This window comes from Cydia pomonella, chromosome 12 (assembly GCF_033807575.1).
Source record: "Cydia pomonella isolate Wapato2018A chromosome 12, ilCydPomo1, whole genome shotgun sequence".
Taxonomy (NCBI): Eukaryota; Metazoa; Arthropoda; class Insecta; order Lepidoptera; family Tortricidae; genus Cydia; species Cydia pomonella.
The window spans coordinates 2,879,661-2,899,778 of record NC_084714.1 but is presented as its reverse complement, the minus strand read 5'-3'; the positions used below and the strand labels follow the sequence as shown (position 1 = coordinate 2,899,778).

The following is a 20,118-nucleotide window of genomic DNA, read 5'->3' as shown; positions in this document are numbered from 1 at the left end:
TTTGTTAAGTTTCTGGCATTTTTAACCGACTTCAAAAAAGGAGGAAGTTCTCAATTCGACAGATTTTTTTTGTATGTATATTACTCGATATTTCCGAGAATCGTGAACCGATTTTCAATTTTTTTTAATCGAGCGGGTATAACTCCGAGATGGTCCCGTTGGCACCAAGTCGGGGTCTGATGATGGGATCTTGGAGAAATCGAGGGAACTCTTCAAATGTTATAGGTACATGCATGGCGCTTTTGGTAATATTTGAAGTCGGTTTTATTTTTTGTTAAAAAGTTTTATTCATATTTGACACTGGCATCACTCATCAGTGGCACTGTGTATGACGTATTTAATTTTTCTGAATAAAACAGGAAAAAACCGGAAAAAAAATCAACACTTGGGCAAAATTCCCGAAAAAACCATTTTCATCTCTAGGTACAATAAGCTACTACTGTCGTCGTCCGAATGACACGGAATTTTACAGTAAGCTGTAGTAGCTTGTCGTCGTCCGAATGGCACCATATCGTGGTCACATATAGTTCGTGTCATTCATGATGACGCGCATATAACCTTTAATAACATAACAATACGAGTCAGGCACGCGTCTTCGTGAACAACACGATGTATGCAGATAAAATAAAATTACTTTTCCGTGTAATGGACATGATGGAAAAAAAGACGATCATTTTGAAAAATATTTATTTTTTCTTTTTTCTTAATAAGCAGTAAAAATCTTGTCGTGGAAAAACATAACAAGAAACTTGCACTCATTATACAAGTACGTACATATGTATGAGACAAGAAAGTACATACATTTTATTCTTACATTAATGTATTAAGTGCATTCCTACCTAGATACAATTTATTTCATTTTGCAAAACAAGTTTGGTCCACTATCCACATTAATGACAATAGTCGTCTCCTTATACATTATTTATTAGTGAATGGTCATCAGATATATATGATCCAGTAATGCATGATCACGCGCTATGTCTTACATCCGACAAGTCTTACATCCCATTGGGATAGAGAAATTTGGAAAGTATTTGATCAGTAACAGCCACTCCACACTAGCGTCGTCCAAGCAAGGACCGTTCCGGTATCCCCTTCGGGGGTTTTGAAATGGGTATTTCGTAAGTCTTTGCTTACCAACGCCGTTGCTAACTAAAAAAAAAACCTTTCATTTGGCTTTTTAAGCGCTTAATACGGGTAAGCTGATATCCATTCCTAAGCGCTAACCTCTTGAAGGGGTATTGATTATAAATTATAACGCTTATGCCATTTTCAACTTTCTCTTCGTAAAACTAGAATCAAATATTAGTTATTTATATTTTAAGTGAAGGACTGGGTACCTAGCGCATTGATAGCACAGGTATCATCAGTTTTTGAATTAGGAAGTGGAAACCCTTTCATTTTAGCGGTATTTCTGAAAGGGAAACCCCTTCCTAGAGCTAAGTCAAATGAACGGATAAGCAATTCAAAAGGAAAGCCAATCGTTGGGGCTATTCGATAAACGACTAACCCATTTAAAGGCTTATTTCTGGGAAGAAGTGGACGGGTCCCTGCTCCCAAGCATCGGCGCCTAATGAACTCTATGGCTGCTGCTCGACGCAACGTTGGCGCAACTGCACACCGGCGAACGCCGTTTTCCATAGCGCAAACTAGACGCCGACGCTCAAAAGATGCTAGTGTGAGGGTGTCCCTAATTTACTGTACATTTGTTTCTACACTTTTACGTATTTTTGGTGAGATAATATTAACAAATATATAGTAGTAGTCTAACTGTAAGTTCAGAGTTGCGTCGACAAAATTGTCTGGTGTGACATCGTGCCAGTACTTTTTAGAAGTCATAATCTCCAAGTCCCAGAAAATGTAAATTAAGTCGAAGAAGAGAGCGAGAGAGATGTACAGAACGCCGAAAGCGTCGATCCAGATGAAAGGGACGGTGAATGCTGAAATAGAAGAAAATAATCAAGTTATGAAAAAAAAAATCTGTCCTAACGACTAAGTTACCTATGATATGATATGATGATATACAATTTCACTTAAAATTACGCGTGGTGAATTCTTACGAATTTATGTGCTGTACCCCTAGTGTAAATAAATTCGATTTCCAAACGTGACGTACGCGTTTGCGTTTAGTCTCATTTTGTATTGGATTTCGAAAGAGCGCGCCAAGCGGGACGTTTTGGAAACTCAAAATCCTATACAAAATGAGACTTAACGCAAACGCGTTCGTCACGTTATGATGTCGATCAAAGTTACACTAGGGGTACTGATCGTCAGTTTGTTTCACTTTATATAAATATATTTTATTCAAAATTGCTAAGTTATTTAGTTACGTCATAAATTATAACAATTATTTAGGAAATAAGAATTTATTTCCCTTGTGAATACCAAGAACGGGTCGTCATTAAGGTAGAAAAAAAAAACAATTGAGCATTATGTCACAGAGATATTGCCATCATAAGGGTCGTTATTATGCTAACAAATAATAGATGTCTCACTTAAATACTGAATAAACACAATAGTTTATTTCTCTTTCAGTTTTCTACAATTAAAACAATACAAATCACTTATAATGTCAATGTCACATTTTACCAAAACCGCGGCAAAACTATCTCTCACTTGTCAAACATTTGACAAAATAAAACTAAAAGATCGTTCGAGATATCCTTAATATCTAACACAAAGTAAATTATAGGGGGCGTGCATGAACTATAGGAAGCAATACAGGAGCCGTCAGATTTTTGTCGCGAGGCGTAAATGTGATGTTTATTGTTCCGATGTAGCCCACAAGATGACAGCACTTACTATGCACAAGAAAACACGTGACGTGTAAATGTACATGTTTATGGTTCCGATTCAGGCCACAAGATGGCACTGATCCTCCAACGCGCACGGACCCTATAGTAAACCCTAAAATTCAGATGTCAACAAGAAGTAGGCAAAAATTTTGAGATTAGGTACTCAAATAGCAATGAAAGCGTATTGTACCTTAATTTCATACCATGCAGTAAAATCATCCGTTAGACTAAATTCGTCCAATGAATAATCATGATGATTTTAGCATATTTTCGTATTTTAATAAAATTAAATTAAATTAAATAATCATTTATTTCAAGTTTACAGCCCATATGTGTGTTAGTAACATATAAAGTAAAAAAATAAAAATTAATGTTAAGACTTACAGCTATATAAAACCTAACAATACATGCACGATGGCAGCGCCACTTCACTTATGCCCATACCAGTTTACTGACCATGCTGGGAGAGAGGCCCGCAAGTTTGCACTATCGCTCGATCTCACCCAACTAGTCGACCAGCCAACTCGTATTCCGGACGTTGCTGGCCATACACCCAATTGCTTGGACCTTCTGCTGACAACAGATCCAGACGGGTACAATGTATCTGTGTCATCCCCCTTGGGAACCTCTGACCACTGTCTGGTGAAATCTGTGTCGTTCCTTTTCCCGCAGGATCGTAATTCAAGGGGCTCACGCCGAGTGTGGCGATACAAGTCAGCAGACTGGGATGAGATGCGGCACTTCTTTGCATCATATCCTTGGCAGCAAACCTGTTTCATCAGTGATGATCCGTCGATCTGTGCAAATGCTGTCACCGATGTGTTGCGTCTGGGCATGGAATACTGTATTCCTTACTCAGACGTAGCAACCGGTGGCACAGCTCATCCATGGTTCAACGCCGAGTGTGACCGGGCAGAAGCCCTAAAGCACGCGGCCTATTTATCGTGGGCTGATGCTCGTAGTCGTAAAGATCCGGATGTACATGCAAAGAAACAGTCGTTCAACAGAGCAGCTAAGTCTTGCAAGAAGGTTATACGGAAAGCTCGATTTCTTCACGTACGTCGTGTAGGCGCCAAGCTAGCCTCTTACCCGTCAGGGAGTAAGGCTTTTTGGTCGCTGGCTAAGTCGGTGGAGTCGAATTTCTGTCGCCCCTCTTTACCTCCATTGCTGAGGCCGGATGGATCACTGGCACATACAGCTAAAGAAAAGGCAAACTTGTTTGCCTCTCTATTTGCTGAAAATTCGCGTCTGGATGCTGGCGCCGCTAAGCCTCCCTCCTTACCTCCCTTTGGTGCTTCAATGGCCGAAGTAAAAATACATCAAAGGGAGGTATTGAAAGCACTAAGCTGTCTGGACGTGAACAAAGCTAGTGGGCCGGACGGAGTTCCAGCGATTGTGTTGAAAACTTGTGCGCCTGAGTTGTCTCCAGTACTAACACGCCTGTATCGTCTTTCCCTGAGGTCGGGCCAAGTCCCCGAGTCTTGGAAGCTTGCAAACGTACAGCCTGTACCTAAGAAAGGTAGTCGTGCTGACCCGTCTAATTATCGGCCTATCGCGATCACCTCCATACTCTGCAAGATTATGGAGCGTGTACTGAACACCAAGCTCCTGGCATATCTCGAAGGTAACGATCTCCTCAGTGATCGGCAATACGGCTTTCGCCGGAACCGGTCAACTGGGGACCTTCTGATTTATGCCACCCACCTATGGGGCGAGGCCATCGAGAGACAGGGTGAGGCTATCGCCGTGTCCCTTGATATTTCCAAGGCCTTTGACAGAGTCTGGCACGACAGCCTAATAAGTAAGCTCTCCGCGTATGGGATCTCGTCTGGCCTGCGCTCCTGGATCACTGACTTCCTGAGGGACCGATCTATTCGAGTTGTCCTAGACGGATGCTCGTCTGATCTTTTGGCTATTAATGCCGGGGTACCTCAGGGCTCAGTCCTCTCCGCAACCCTTTTTCTGCTGCACATCAACGATCTGCTCAAGCACGCACGCAGATGACAGCACAGTTACGGAGAGATACCTCTCTGACGCGAGGGCCAGTGAAGGTGACACCAAGATCCTCAGGGAGACCATGGTGGAACGTTTGAATCTGTCCTTGAACGCCGTGGCCGAATGGGGCGAAGCCAACTTGGTCGGATTCAACGCCACCAAAACACAGGTGTGTCTTTTCACCGCAAAACGGAGCCAGTTCACCTTGGCTCCCACTTTCCGAAATGTGTCCCTTCCCGTGACTAACACTTTAGAGCTTCTTGGTCTAAGTTTAAAATCGAACTTAAACTTCGGGTTGACTATTGAGTCCAGGGCTAAAACTGCTGCCAAAAAACTTGGTGTCCTATTTAAGGTGAGGCGGTATTTCACGCCGAAACAGCTTCTCTCCCTATACCAAGTACAGGTCCGCTCGAGCATGGAATACTGCTGCCACCTATGGGACGGTTCCGCCAAATATCAGCTGGCGGCCCTGGACTCGATAGAGCGCCGGGCTCATAGACTTTTTGGCGATGACCCATCTATCAAGTCAAAATTACAGAGCCTTGAGCATCGCCGTCGAGTCGCTAGCCTATCGGTGTTCTATCGGATACATTTCGGAGAGTGTGCACAGGAACTGCACGATCTGATCCCACCTTCCCCTTTCCATCATCGGACTTCCAGGCGTGGGGAGCGAATGCACCCGTTCGTGGTACACATTCCATTTGTTCGCACTAAACGGTTTGCCTCCTCTTTTTTGTTACGGACGGCTAAAGAATGGAATGCGCTCCCGCCCTCTGTATTCCCTGATAAATATGACCTCGGTCTCTTTAAAGCAAGAGTGAATAGGCTACTACTGAATCGGTGAGCTCCATCTTAGGCCCTGTCTTCACTTTCCATCAGGTGTGACTAGAGCCAATCGCCGATCAGTTTTTAATAAAAAAAATAAAAAAAAAAACTTATTAAATGGATGAATGAGTATGAATATGAGTTTAATTTTATTGCTAATGTCGACTCCATAGCTCGCTATTAGTCTTACCATGCGATAAAAACTCCGATGCCTAATTATATTCTAATATATGTCTAACGTACCGATTTGAACTTTAAGATACGTTAAAAATTTCCTAAACCTACGATATGGATTGGATATGTCAGTGTTAACTCTGAATTATACTGGAATAATAATATTCCTATAAAACTACTTAAGTTTGCCCCATTAACATCAGTGGAGTGCAAGCGGAGTTTTTCAGCACTTAAGTATATTTTTGATGTAAAAAGAAATAGACTGACTGCAGAAAATTTGGAAAAAAATACTGATTATTTTCTTTAATAAATCTATACTTTAACAAAGTTTTGTATTTATTGACTAGGAATTAAAATTTAAGTCAATTAAGAAATTAATTAAATGATTACATATTTGATTAATTTTGGAGTCATGTCCACATTATTGCGAGCAATGACGCAAATTTGTCCGATCTCTGCTTATGAGCCCGACGCCACGCTGCACGCCCCGCCGAACGCTCGTCCGCTTCGAGCATCCACTCAGGTCTTACACTAAGTCACGCGTATAAGCTAAATATGAATAGTAATTTCATATTTGGATACTTACCATATATTAAAATCTGTACGATACCAGCGAGAAATATGGCATGCTTGACAGCAAACTCTAGCTTGGTCTGCAGCGCAAAAACGCTGTATAGAAGCACGAAGAACACTGCAAACACGTAGGTGAGGAAAGCTAAGGCGATCTGAAAAAATAATTGTTACTCGTTGACTAGGGAAGAATAGTACATTGTGCAACGAGGGGGGTAAGTGAAATTTTGGATACGAGAGTGGTAATTAAAGACCCGAGTTTGCAATATTTGGACGACCGGTTTAGGTACCCTAGTGGGTAGTGACCCTGCCTACGAAGCTGATGGTCCCGGGTTCAAATCCTGGTAAGGGCATGTATTCGTGTGATGAGCATGGATATTTGTTCCTGAGTCATGGGTGTTTTCTATGTATTTAAGTATTTATAAATATTTATATATTATATATATCGTTGTCTAAGTACCCTCAACACAAGCCTTATTGAGCTTACTGTGGGACTTAGTCAATTTGTGTTATAATGTCCTATAATATTTATTTATTATTATTTATTTATTTATTAATATTCTTACCCCCGGAGCTACATACAATGTTTTTCATCACACTTGCGAAGAAAAAACTAAATTTTAGGCGAAATAATTCTTAAATATGGTGGCATTTCAAACATGCGTCTGCCATTTTGTAATTTCTTGGCAGGTGAGGCATCGAAGGCACAGAAATATTCAGCATTCAGCCACGATTGAAAATTATGTAAAAATATTTTAAACGGCTGTTAAATTATTCAAATTAAATAATTTTAAACATTAACAAAAATATTCAATTATAAACGTCAGTATTTTAAAAGTAACACTCATTTATGCTACTTGGTTTGTATGAATAAGTGACATAATTAAAAAAAAATCTATAACTCCCTAAGGATTCATAGCTTTTTTTTTCACAATCCATAACTCCCACGGGAACAAAATAGGCATTTGTTCTTCAGCACACCTGCATGAAATAAGATCTTTTTCGAGCAAGTGTGATGAAAAAGACATTAATATTGGTTTTATAAGAGCTAAATTTTTAGCCTTTGTGTACACAGGAATGATAGCCTCATCAAACAGGATTGGTGCAACAGAAACTGGATTAAACTAAGAGATTTGCCGCTGGCTTCCCAAAATTATGGCTTGGCACTTGGCTAGGATGACACTAATTTCTAATGGCGTTATTCATAAACGCGTTACAGGCCTGAATTAGCTATGAATCGTTTGTCTTTATCTGTCATTTTGAGTTATGTATTTGCAAGAAAGGGATAAAACATAATTTAACTAAATCAGGCTTGTAAAGTTTTATGAATAAGGGGGTAAACTGCTAGACCATTCCGCGATGTGGTCGAGATCAGCGTCTAAGCAACGATATGGCCGTGTTAATGTCGTTCACGTCGTTGTCGTTTCAAGTAAACAAACAACCTACCTTATTTGATCATGATTTTAATGTTTTCATCTACCCTCAATTTGCTTAAGGAGCCATTTTAGGGTAGATTTTGTTTACTTTTATTTAAATATCTAAAAATACAGATTATAGGGTCGGTTTCACAATGTCCAAGTTAAGTCCTGAATAAGCTACTTGCTACAGTTGCCACTTATCTAACAAATAAAGTCATCGTTGGTGTTTCACAATCTACAAATAAGCTTAACTAAAACTTAGCACTTAATATTTTTTTTATTTAGAAAACAAACAGCCTTTTACAAATATATCTAAAGTAAATGAAAATAGGCCTAAAGTTTCCTACGTTACTAAGAAAACTATTACATAGAAATGTAAATTACGCAATTATAAATTACCGGTTTAGTTGTGTACTACACGCAAGTAAAGTAACAAAACATAAAAAACTTTAAAAAATATGTTTGGAACCAAATTGATCAATTTCTAGAAAACAAAATTTGCCGAACTTTGTTCTTGAACACGGACAAACTATGAACAAAAATATCTACATCGTTAAGAGATTCATTATACAAATTACAAAATTTATCTACATAAAGTGCTAAGTTTTGCAGGAAGTTTTATCTGGCAGTTAATTTATGTGTTAATTAGCTATTCAATACTTTACTCAGACTTTGTGAAACAGACCCTTAGTATGAGAAGTGCGATATACTTACTGGAGACAAAAAATCCAAGATTATCGCCGGAAAACTGATAAATAATACCAAACTAATCGGATGGGCTGTCAGGAACACGTATCGGTACGGGTTCTCACGTCGAGCCTTGGTGCAATATATGGAGAGACCAGTTATAGCGAGGAATGCTAAGGTCGATAACAGACTGAAAAAAAAAGTGTAGGCTGTTATATTCCCCCTACGTCAATCGCTATTGGATGTGGAATACGACAGCTTCGATGCGTCATAAACTTAAATTCCTTTGAAAATATGGCGTCGTATTGGTGATTTTAGAGTCATGAGCCTGAATATCAAAGGTGTGTACTAAACTTTCCACATAGGACTAACCACATAAAACGCGAAAAAAATCTTATGGACATCTTAAGGGCCCGTACTGCCCGAAATAGACGAAACGTATAGGGCCACCTACCGCTACAATCAGTTTGAAAGGGACAGCTAGCGTGTTCGTTACTTTCTCGCTCGTACTCGATATAAGTGCAAGCGAGATTTATAGAAAGTAATTTATGTAGACGTGAGCGAATACGTTAATGTCGACACTAATGGTGTCTTCCATCTTATTTTATCTTCTAATTTTTGGGGACCCTTGTGGATATACTTCGACCCATAGGGATATTTTGTGTAGTTGCCCCCTAAGGAAAGATCCGTCAGCTACTCAAAAGCTGTTTTGACCATCTCCATGTGCCGGACGATGGAGCTTATGGGTAGCCTTTTGAATTCCTTTAGTTCCAGATAGCCTGCTCCAAAGTCCTTCATTCTTTGTCTGGCGAGGGCGTGACATTCACACATTAGGTGTGTTACTGTCTCTCCCTCTTCACCACATATTCGACAATCGGTGTTGTCGGAGTGTCCCATCCTGGCCAAAACTCCTTTGACCCCATAATGGCCCTTAAACACCCCTGTTATATTTTGAAGTTGTCTCCTGCTAAGTTTCCATAGCTTTTTGCTCCAACCGGAGTCTACTCCTTGTATAAAGAGCTTTGAGTGCTTTAGACCTGTCAGACTGTCCCATTCTTTTTGGTGTCTGGTCTTAGTGTGGTCTTTGATAGCCGGTAGCGGCAGTGGTAGCCGTACAGGCTAGGTTCACACGTCAAATGTCAAAATCGTTCACACGGCTAGACGGCTTTTCCGCATAGACGCCGTATGAACGATTTTGAAAGTTGCCATACAAATTTTGTTATCACTACGTTATTCGATAAAATCCCGTATACGGTATACGGGAAAAAATAACGCCGTGTGAACCTAGTCACAGGATTATATTTTTTTGACGATTTTCATATCGGTCCCAAGGGAAACTTTCTCCAGTATGACCATCTTAATACATTTTTGATATTCGGGATTACGACCCTAAAATTACCCCATAGCAGTGTACTTGGTAGCTCTCGGTGCAGACTTGTGTTCTATCAGTGAGATAACCAGCGCTATTTCGTAATAAATTACTCGTATGCTATTATATTATGCCCAGTAAAAAAGAAGACATTTTATTCGATTAAGGACTTTTTAAATAATTGACTCTTGATATAGGTGCTTAGAAATATAATTTTGAATTTTATTATAATTATTAGAACGTAGATTTAGTGACTGACTGACATACCCCATTAAATGTAATTATTATTGTAAATATAATTAACTGACTGTTAAATTATTTGCATGCCATTTGTCGCTAGACATGTACTATTCTTATAGCATGTCATTTCACATTAATATTTATTTTAGGAGTAAACATTAATTTTGCATGGCTATTTGTGGCTAAACATGTATTGCTACTCAACAATAATGCACCTACTATCTTATGTATACCATGTTTATCGCAATAAAGTATTTCATTAATTCATTCATTCATAGACACTAACGCAGCGGCTTACGTAAGCGAACAACTCGCGAACGCGAAGCGAAGCGGTGCGGCGCGGGTGAATCAATCCTTTTATACCTATAAAAGTGTCCTGTGGGAGCGATCTATAAATAAATATTTGGGAACATTCTTATATAGATCTACCTAGCCCCAAACGAAGCAAAGCTTACATACATACGTATATAGATAAATAGATAGAAGACATCCATGACTCGGGAACAAATATCTGTGTTTATCACACTGTGTTCATCACACAAATAAATGCCTTTTCAAAAAATACCGGGTTTCGAACCCGGAACCATGGGCTTCATAGGCAGGGTGACTACCCACTAGGCCAGACCGGTCGTCAAATGCGTTCGTTTCGAACGCGAAAGTTGTGGGCCACTGCGCCGCGCCGCGTCACTTCGCTTCGCTTCGCGTTCGAAAGGGTGTAGCAGGACAGCCTAGGAAAAATTGCCCCCAGCGATTTTGGGCCGAAACTGTAATCAAACGATGCCTTTTGGGGAGGTTATACTCTGCACAAAGTTTCATCCCTCTGTTACCCCCTGGGGGTGAAAAATACCCGATTAACCCCAAAACTGTTTTAATTATTTTTTCCTAAACTATGGAAGTGACGAATTTCAAATTTTGTACAAATATTAATAAGACTAAAAGCTATGTGCAAAAAAAATATTAACCCCCTAACCATTGAAATTCTTGTAAAAAAAACAAAAATAAAAAAAGAATCACCCTGTATATCAAGTTTGGCTCATGGTACACACACCATTTTTTTTCCAAAAATGAAGCAGTTTATATTCTACATTATACAAAAGTTTCATGGACCTACTCCAGAAGGAACATTGCGAAATTAATATGTATTGGCTCTTTGGTGCGTACTATTCATTGAACTCCCACTAAGAGCCTTGCATTATTAATAAACAATGGCTTGCGATCGGACCGCTGCTCGTGCCCGATTTGAAAAAGGTGGGGATAAAGAAGTATGAATCAAACTCATTTGTATTTATAAAAACATTTTTAGGGTTCCGTAGTCAACTAGGAACCCTTATAGTTTCGCCATGTCCGTCCGTCTGTCTGTCTGTCTGTCCGAGGATTGCTCCGTGGTCGTTAGTGCTAGAAAGCTGAAATTCGGCATGGAGGTATAAATCAATAAAGCTGACAAAGTCGTATAATAAAATCTAAAATTTTTTTTTTTTTAGGGTACCTCCCCTACACGTAAAGTGGGGGTGAATTTTTTTTATGCTTCAATCCTACAGTGTGGGATACCCGTTGGAAAGGTATTTCAAAACTAATAGGAGTCTTCAACAAACATTTTTTGATAAAGTGAATATATTCGGAGATAATCGCTCCGAAAGAAAAAAAATAAGTCCCCCTCCCTCTAACTTTTGAACCATAGGTCCAAAAAATATGAAAAAAATCGTGGAAGTAGAGCTTAAGAAAGACATTAAATGAAAACTATAGCGGACATGATTAGTTTAGCTGTTTTTGAGTTATCGCATAAAGTTTCCCCTTCATAGTAAAAAGACTTACTTTAATTAGGTACTATATATGCAATTTTGCCTATTTATTTAACTCGCGTGAAAGGTACCGTTTCATCCGTTGGTTAACAATTTACTATACTTTAAGCTCCAGTTTAGCTTATTGTGACGGAAGAGTAACTACGGAACCCTACACTGAGCGTGGCCCGACATGCTCTTGGCCGGTTTTTTTTAAATTATATTGGTTTCGGGACCGAGACGTTGCGTATTAAGCATGATACGAGTATAACGATTAGTGGCTACGAAATAGTACGTTTATTTTAATTTCGCAATGTTCCTTCTGGAGTAGGTCCATGAAACTTTTGTATAATGTAGAATATAAACTGCTTCATTTTTGAAAAAAAAAATGGTGTGTGTACCATAAGCCAAACTTGATATACAGGGTGATTCTTTTTTTATTTTTGTTTTTTTTACAAGAATTTCAATGGTTAGGGGGTTAATTTTTTTTTTGCACATAGCTTTTAGTCTTATTAATATTTGTACAAAATTTGAAATTCGTCACTTTCATAGTTTAGGAAATAATAATTAAAACAGTTTTGGGGTTAATCGGGTATTTTTCACCCCCAGGGGGTAACAGAGGGATGAAACTTTGTGCAGAGTATAACCTCCCCAAAAGGCATCGTTTGATTACAGTTTCGGCCCAAAATCGCTGGGGGCAATTTTTCCTAGGCTATCCTGCTTCACCCTTTGTTCACTTACGTAAGATGCTGCGTAAGACACCTTTTGCTCCATTATTTCTTAGCTTTTTGTGTTTTTTTTTTTATTTTCATTTTACTTTTATTTAATATATTACGTAGGTACATAAGGCCCTAAAGTCAATGCTTAAGTTTTTAAGTTACGTATCATGATGGAAAACTCTTCAACGTCTTCAGATTTAGATCTACATGAGTCAGGAGTCGGACTCATGTGGATGTCATTCTTGATTGTCATATGCTTTGAAATATTTTCTAAAAAAATATTAAATATAAATGAATTAAGCCATAAGTATAAAAAAACAATCTACTACTCAAAAGAAAAATCCTAAAACTAAAAATAAACTTAATTAAAATAGGTATAAAAAGGCCCCCGCGGGATCATGCCAAAGATGATGGCAGCATTCCCTCGCTTGACGGTAATACTTATGCGCTGCGAGAGAAAGCTGCCGGCTCTCTGGTCTAAAGTTTAAACTGTTTACTCACATCACATGCACTTTGGCGCCACTATATACCATAAAACCATAAACACCATACTCGCCCGCTAAAAAAATGCCTAAGACCAATGCTATTAAGATTATCTGAACCCCTAGTGTACATTTATTCGATAGCGTGACGTGACGTACGCGTTTGCGTTAAGTCTCATTTTGTATGGGATTTACAAACAGCGCGCCAAACGGGACGTTTTGGAAACTGAAAATCCCATACAAAATGAGACTTAACGGAAACGCGTACGTCACGTCTCGCTATCTAATAAATGTACACTAAGGGTACTATAGCAATTTGATACCTGAAAAGAGAACGTTAAACTTCAGAATTAAGTTTAAGCTTTACTTACATAACGTGCACTTGCGAGCCATCATGTCGCATAGATCTATAGATTGACGACTGATAAACTGCAAAAATGCCTAGGACCAATGTCATTAAGAGTATCTGCAGCAATTTAATGGACAGTACCTGCAAGAGAACATTAAATTTCACGTAAGGTCAGTGTGGAGAAAACCGTCCATAGGGCCTACTGCGAACCACGTTCGATGTGTTGCCTCCCTGTCACACGTACGTACGTATTTACAAGTGCAACAAAGAGGCGACACGTCGAACGTGGATCGCGGTAGGTAGCAACATGCTTTTTGTCACTTCTAAGTCTTCGTTCCCACTAAGTCGTAACGACTAATAGTCATGAGCGTAAAGTAAATTTTTTCGATAACGAAACGTGACGTATGCGTTTGCGTTAAGTCTCATTTTGTATGGGATTTAGAAACAGCGCGCCAAGCGGGACGTTTTGGAAACTCAAAATCCCATACAAAATGACACTTAACGCAAACGCGTACGTCACGTTTCGCTATCGAATAAATTTACACTAGGGGTAATGGCCTGTTTAGGTACACCAGTGCTCACGAGGAACCCGAAATATTTTAACAGTGTATTGCTGGTCATATTTAAAGACTAAAATGTCCTAAAAACTTTTCTGGAATTCGCCTAGTTTTAGAGTTAATAACAATTAAAAAACAAAACATCTTTTTATTGTTACTTTTAGTGCAAAACGCCTTTATGATAGCGATGATCCCACTATGCTACGTAGTCTAAATATCCTTAATGATAGATGTCAAAATGTGACAGTAACACTTTGCAAAAAATAGGTTTTACGAAAAAAAAGCAAAAATACATTTTAGATGACAGTTTTACATACAACATCTACTTTTTATGTAGGTATAAATACATTTAAAAAATCGAAAAAATAAAAATAAAACATTTATATATATTAAATATTCAACGGTGTCGCCGCTACTCTAGTATAGTCCAAAGGTATATCGCCATCTATTCGAGCATACATTTTTCGAGAATTTTTCGAACCACGTTTTTTTCTTAGACTTTATTTATCTTATACGGAGTTATATATATCTTTGCTGTAACTTAGCAACGTACGTGTTGTACGTTCTACTTACTACGTAACAATATTTATCACTTTTATCAGGTAAGACCATGTACAGGCTCTTTAAACGCTTTTAACACGTGTGGAGTTCGTGTTACAGAATGTCGGTAGAGTGGTATTAGCGAAGTTCTTCCTTTCTATGTCTGAGCGACGACAGTCACCATCAGATATATCAAAGCGGCCAAGGTGTTCACAAACATCTGAACACGCACTCTAACGTCTTGACTATTATATAGAGGCGTGTTCAGATATTTATGAGCACATTGGCCGCTCCGATTTATCTGATGGCGACTGTACTAAAACAAATACAAGAGGTATGGCCCTACGACAGTCTTCCCAACAAACAAAATATGCCTCATTGTCCCAACATTGAACTTACAATTAGCTAACAGAAATAGAAATAGTTTATTAATAGCAAAAATATACAGATAAAAGAGGAACAAAAAGAAACTTCTACATAACATTACGACGTATAACATTACATTACATGACACATATTAACAGGTAAACAAACAACATAAGCAAAGGACGAAGTGGTGGCCGAGCGGTTCTGGCGACCAACTTCCATTTCAGATGTCGCAGGTTTAAAGTTATTCGAAATTTATGTATAGATTACCACTAACTTTTCGTTGAGGAATACATCGTGAGGAAACCCAAGAAAATATTCTATATTGATAATATCTAGAGTAAAAAGGGGAACAACGTCCCTATGGAAAGGCGGTTTTTGGGCGGTCACCCACGTGACTCATATTTTGTGAAATAAGAATTGAGACGCAGCGATTGGTTGAGACGCCAATTACAACACACTTTTATATTATCACATTTAAACGCGTATACATGTTATTTCGTTAAAGAATATTGCTAAAATAAAAAACTTGACAATCCGCCGCCGCTTATAGGGACCGTGCGCGTTGGAGGGTCTGCCATCTTGTGGCCTGAATCGGAACCATAAACATGCACATGTACACGTCACGTGTTTTCTTGTGCATAGTAGGTTCTGCCATCTTTTGGGCTACATCGGAACAAAAACATCACATTTACGCCTCGCGCCAAAAATCTGACGGCTCCTGTGCTGCCTCCTACAGTTCATGCACGCTCCCTATATAGGTCGCTGGAAGCTAGTATCGCGCGATATATGCAGAGCAGCGCCATCTACCATGAAATTGAGTAAACTTTCTTGCTTGCCGCAACAATTATGAAAAAATATGAATAACTTTTAAGGGTCTTTTTAAGTTCACTGAGACTAATTGTATACGTAATAAGTTTAATTTTATTTCTGTCATTTGACGAAGCACTTATATTTTATTTACCTTTTGTATGAACCCAATCCGAGTCGTTTTATCTTCAAAGCAGTTGTTGACCAATAGTTCGGATCCATCTTCACAATTTGGATCTGACTCGCTTGGCATCTGTAAGAATATTAATTCCCAGATTATATCAGAGTGAGAAGCCATTAAGGAAATATTGAATTCTTTCAACTGACCGGTCTGGCCTAGTGGGTAGCCTATGAAGCCGATGGTCCCGGGCTGGAATCCGGGTAAGGGCATTTATTTGTGTGATGAGCACAAATATTTGTTCGTGAGTCATGGGTGTTTTCTATGTATTTAAGTATCTGAATGTTATATAATTCGTTGTCTGAATACCTACAACACAAGCCTTCTTGAGCTTACTGTGAGGCTTAGTCAATGTGTGTAAAAATGTCTTATAATATTTACTTATTTATTAGAGAATGGTAGATGCTATACGTGTAATCTGACCCGTTACTTTTGACGCTGAGTGTACAAAAAACCGGACAAGTGCGAGTCGGTCTCCGAGGGTTTCGTACTTTTTAATATTTTTTGTTATAGCGGCAATATAATTCATCATCTATGAAAATTTCAACTGTCTAGCTATCACGGTTCATGAGATACAGCCTGGTGCCAGACGGATGTACAGCGGAGTCTTAGTAATAGGGAGTCTTAGTACCCTAAATACATTAAAAAAAGAGAAAATTCCATACCATTGTTAATTAAATTAGATATTTTCTTAAAACGAATGTTAGTAGATATTGAAATAGAACTTACAGCAATATTAGCAGTAGAGTTGTGAAGAGAGGTATACGCTGGAGGTAAATCCGACGTCATGATATCTCCTCAACTGGAACCAAAAAATACCTTATTAATTTAATTATAAAGATTCAAAAACTTGCTAAAAAATATTCAAAGTGCAAATTTTTTTTTTCCAGTTTATCATTAGAAAAGAAAAAAAGAACTACTCGTAGTATTAGGTGAATTCTTTGGCTTCACCTGGTGAAATAATAAAAAAAAAAGTATTAACAATTATTAGTTCTATAATATGGAATTTATACCTACTTTATAATGTATACTTTTTTGCAATGTTGGTTTAATAATGTAAAAGCTTATGATTTTTTTTTCTATCGTGCATATTCAAATCAATAAAGTACGTAAACCAGACAAATCCCGACCGAAAGACCGAAAAACCGAAACCGAAAGACCGGTCTGGCCTAGTGGGTAGTGACCCTATGAAACAGATGGTCCTGGGTTCAAATCCCGGTAAGGGCAATTATTTGATTTCCGTGAGGGAATCCCAATCTGTAGCATCACTCAAGGAGAAGCTTAAAAAAATTGTGGCTTTCCGATACTTTGGTTACGACTTCCTAGTTCCATTGAGTACTTCTACTTTTTTAATTTCCTTTACTTTTCTGGTTCGAATTCATATCTATTTATAGTAGTAGCGAAGTCGGATAGAGATACGCGGCCGGCAACCCCGTTTCTCGCCGAGATATGTATAGTGCTTTTCTCAAACTTGCATTTAAAACAAAAAAAATAGTCAATTTGTTTTGTGGCGACCTACTCGGCTCGCCACTCTACCAGCGGTGTACAACCTTACGCGCGTAAGTCCGCGCGTCAGCGCGATGCGCCACCGCCGTTGCTTAGCAACGAATATGCACAACAAATCACCGTACCAAGCTAACTGAAGCTAGTTGATGGTTGGATGCCAAGACGTTGTGTCACACGTTTGACGTTAAAAAACAAAAGAAGGTTGCAGTACAGTCCTAGGTGTGTAAGGCAGTATGAAATTCCTTTACATATCATCTTCACTCATCGCACCTGATTATGTAGTATTTCCGGACCTAATTTGACGTAAGTCATGTCATCATTTCATAGCAAGTTTGAGAAAAATACATTTACAATCAACCAGTTTTTTAACTTAAATTTAAAACGATTCCCCTCTAATAAATTTGATTTCAACTGGCAGGGCTTTAAAAACACGTATTGCAGTATTGAATGTACTTCTGTAAAACATTGAGTTATTTGATTTTGGACATACAAGATTCAATTTGTACTGCTCTCTGAGATTATCTCTCTGCGAGGATACATAGTACATTGATATAAGTACATGGATTAGTACAGAGTACATAGGTACATTTCATGTTAAATAAAAGCTTGTAAAAATAAATAAATAATAACATTATATTTCGCGTGTAACACTTGTTTTGCACTCAACTATTTAACATACAACGATAAATGCAGGATTAATAAGTACCTACTTATAGCTTTTAGATTGATATATCGTTTTCCTCAAACAAGCGCCATTCAGATTTTCAATATTTGTTAACTACTGATTTTACTCTTTATGTATCGCTCGTACATACTCGTACATGTAAAAGTACATTCACGGACTTTAATTTGTTGAGACATTTAGGGGTTTTCTTTACTTTTTTTTAATTAACGACAACAGTGGCAACAACATTATATAAGCTAATATATTTGCGTCCTATTTAATTGTAATGTTGTAAACCGCATGTTAGTCTTAAGTATTAAGTGGTATTAGGTATATGTTCTTCGTGAGATACGTATATGGAAGCATCTGGATCTAAGGACATTTATGCTATTTAAGTCTTTGAATGAATGAATGAATGAATGAATGAATGAATGAATGAATGAATGAATGAATGAATGAATGAATGAATGAATGAATGAATGAATAAATGAATAAATGAATAAATAAATAAATAAATAAATAAATAAATAAATAAATAAATAAATAAATAAATAAATAAATAAATAAATAAATAAATAAATAAATAAATAAATAAATAAATAAATATATAAATATATAAATAAATAAATAAATAAATAAATAAATAAAACTGAAAATGTAAACTACGCCTAAAAAAAGTCGAAAAGTTGTGATGCTTATGAATTTAAATATAATTAATTACCTAACTTTGTACGCGTTTGTCATTCTCTGGAACTCAAATGATCTCCATTATATTTAAGGAAAAAACAAGCCCCTACCTGTTTGCATCTTAGCGACTTTAAGTCTAGACTTCAACGTCACATAACCTCGATTCGTTATGCAAAAACTAGAGTCCAAAATTATACATCTTCCAATAAAGTTACTATTATCAGTAAAACTTACCAACAAATTATCAGTATATATAAACAAATTGAAGATTAAACTGTATTTCAAATAAAACACACAAACACAATTGTAAAACGTGCGTACAGCACGGCGAATGTTTGAGACTGATACATCTGCAACAAACCACTTTTATGCTTAATATATCTACAACACAACTCTTAGGTATATACGTTTTTATGCTGCAACATAACTGTTTGATATTTACGTTTGAAATGCAATCTTAATGTAATATAATTACGGCTTAGTTTACAAATATACGTAGTAAATGATACTTAACAGTTCCTTGTGTTGTGTCGTTTGATTCTACCAAAACAAGTGCGAATTTGTTGTCTCCTCGATTACAATTTTGAGTGATACTGTAGATAAGCAATATCTTTGCTAGTTTTTCATATGATGTTGTATATATTTATATATATAATTCAATTCAATTCAATACTTTATTGATAAAATAAAATTTTACATGTCAGGTACATTGTGCTTATAGCTAAGTCTTATTATTTAATATTGCTCATAGTTGAGAGGCAAGGCTGAGTTAACGAACCAGTTGTTTTGTATGTATATATATATACACATATGTACCTAGTAATCGAAAAAGAGTCGATGACCCCGACTTACATGGATTTTCGTAGTTTAAAGACCTAGATAATAAGAATGTAGACCCAACGATGACTCGGAACAGATATAAAAGAAGAAAATTGATTAGGAGCCGACCCCAAATAAATATGGGATAAGGCCAGAAGAAAAAGATATGTTTATATATACTTTATGGTGTAATAGAAAAGGAAAGCACTATTTTTACCCATTACACTTAATGGTGCAATTTTATACCTAATATTATTCTGCCGAGTTTGACGAATTGGCTGACCGCGGCGGCAACAAGGTCGAATTTTTATCGCCTATCACCATGCCTGTCACGTTCTAACAAGTATGTTAGTGCGAAAGTGACAGACATAGTGACAGGCGATAAAAATGCCGGAAAATCAGGATTCTTCACCGCTGGCCAATACCTATATAAGTAATTTAATGTTCCTTTGCTGCACATATACATGCCTATGTAAATAATGTACCTATATGGACAGTCACGTCTAAAAATCGATACGGACAAAGTGGCAAAAATATGTGTACACCACTTTATTGCCCATATATTAAGGTAGTGTATACATATTTTTGGC

General features: G+C 37.6%; 1 protein-coding gene across 4 annotated transcripts; it reads right to left on the bottom strand.

Annotated features, from left to right (window-relative positions):
- Positions 1 to 673: 673 nt before the first annotated feature.
- On the bottom strand, positions 674 to 19,091 carry LOC133523280 (uncharacterized). 4 transcript variants are annotated; one of them, XM_061858778.1, is made up of 7 exons: positions 18,944 to 19,091; positions 16,582 to 16,646; positions 15,829 to 15,927; positions 13,424 to 13,542; positions 8,492 to 8,654; positions 6,376 to 6,514; positions 674 to 1,940 (listed from the first exon to the last, which is right to left on the bottom strand). In XM_061858778.1, the coding sequence occupies exons 2-7, from the start codon at positions 16,639 to 16,641 to the stop codon at positions 1,696 to 1,698; spliced, it is 825 nt and encodes a 274-aa protein (XP_061714762.1). In that variant the 5' UTR covers positions 16,642 to 16,646; positions 18,944 to 19,091; the 3' UTR covers positions 674 to 1,695. The 4 variants fall into 4 exon arrangements, with proteins under 4 accessions (XP_061714762.1, XP_061714763.1, XP_061714764.1 ...); XM_061858779.1 differs by having other exon boundaries at positions 16,582 to 16,654; positions 18,944 to 19,079; XM_061858780.1 differs by lacking the exon at positions 15,829 to 15,927.
- Between the last annotated feature and the right edge of the window lie 1,027 nt (positions 19,092 to 20,118).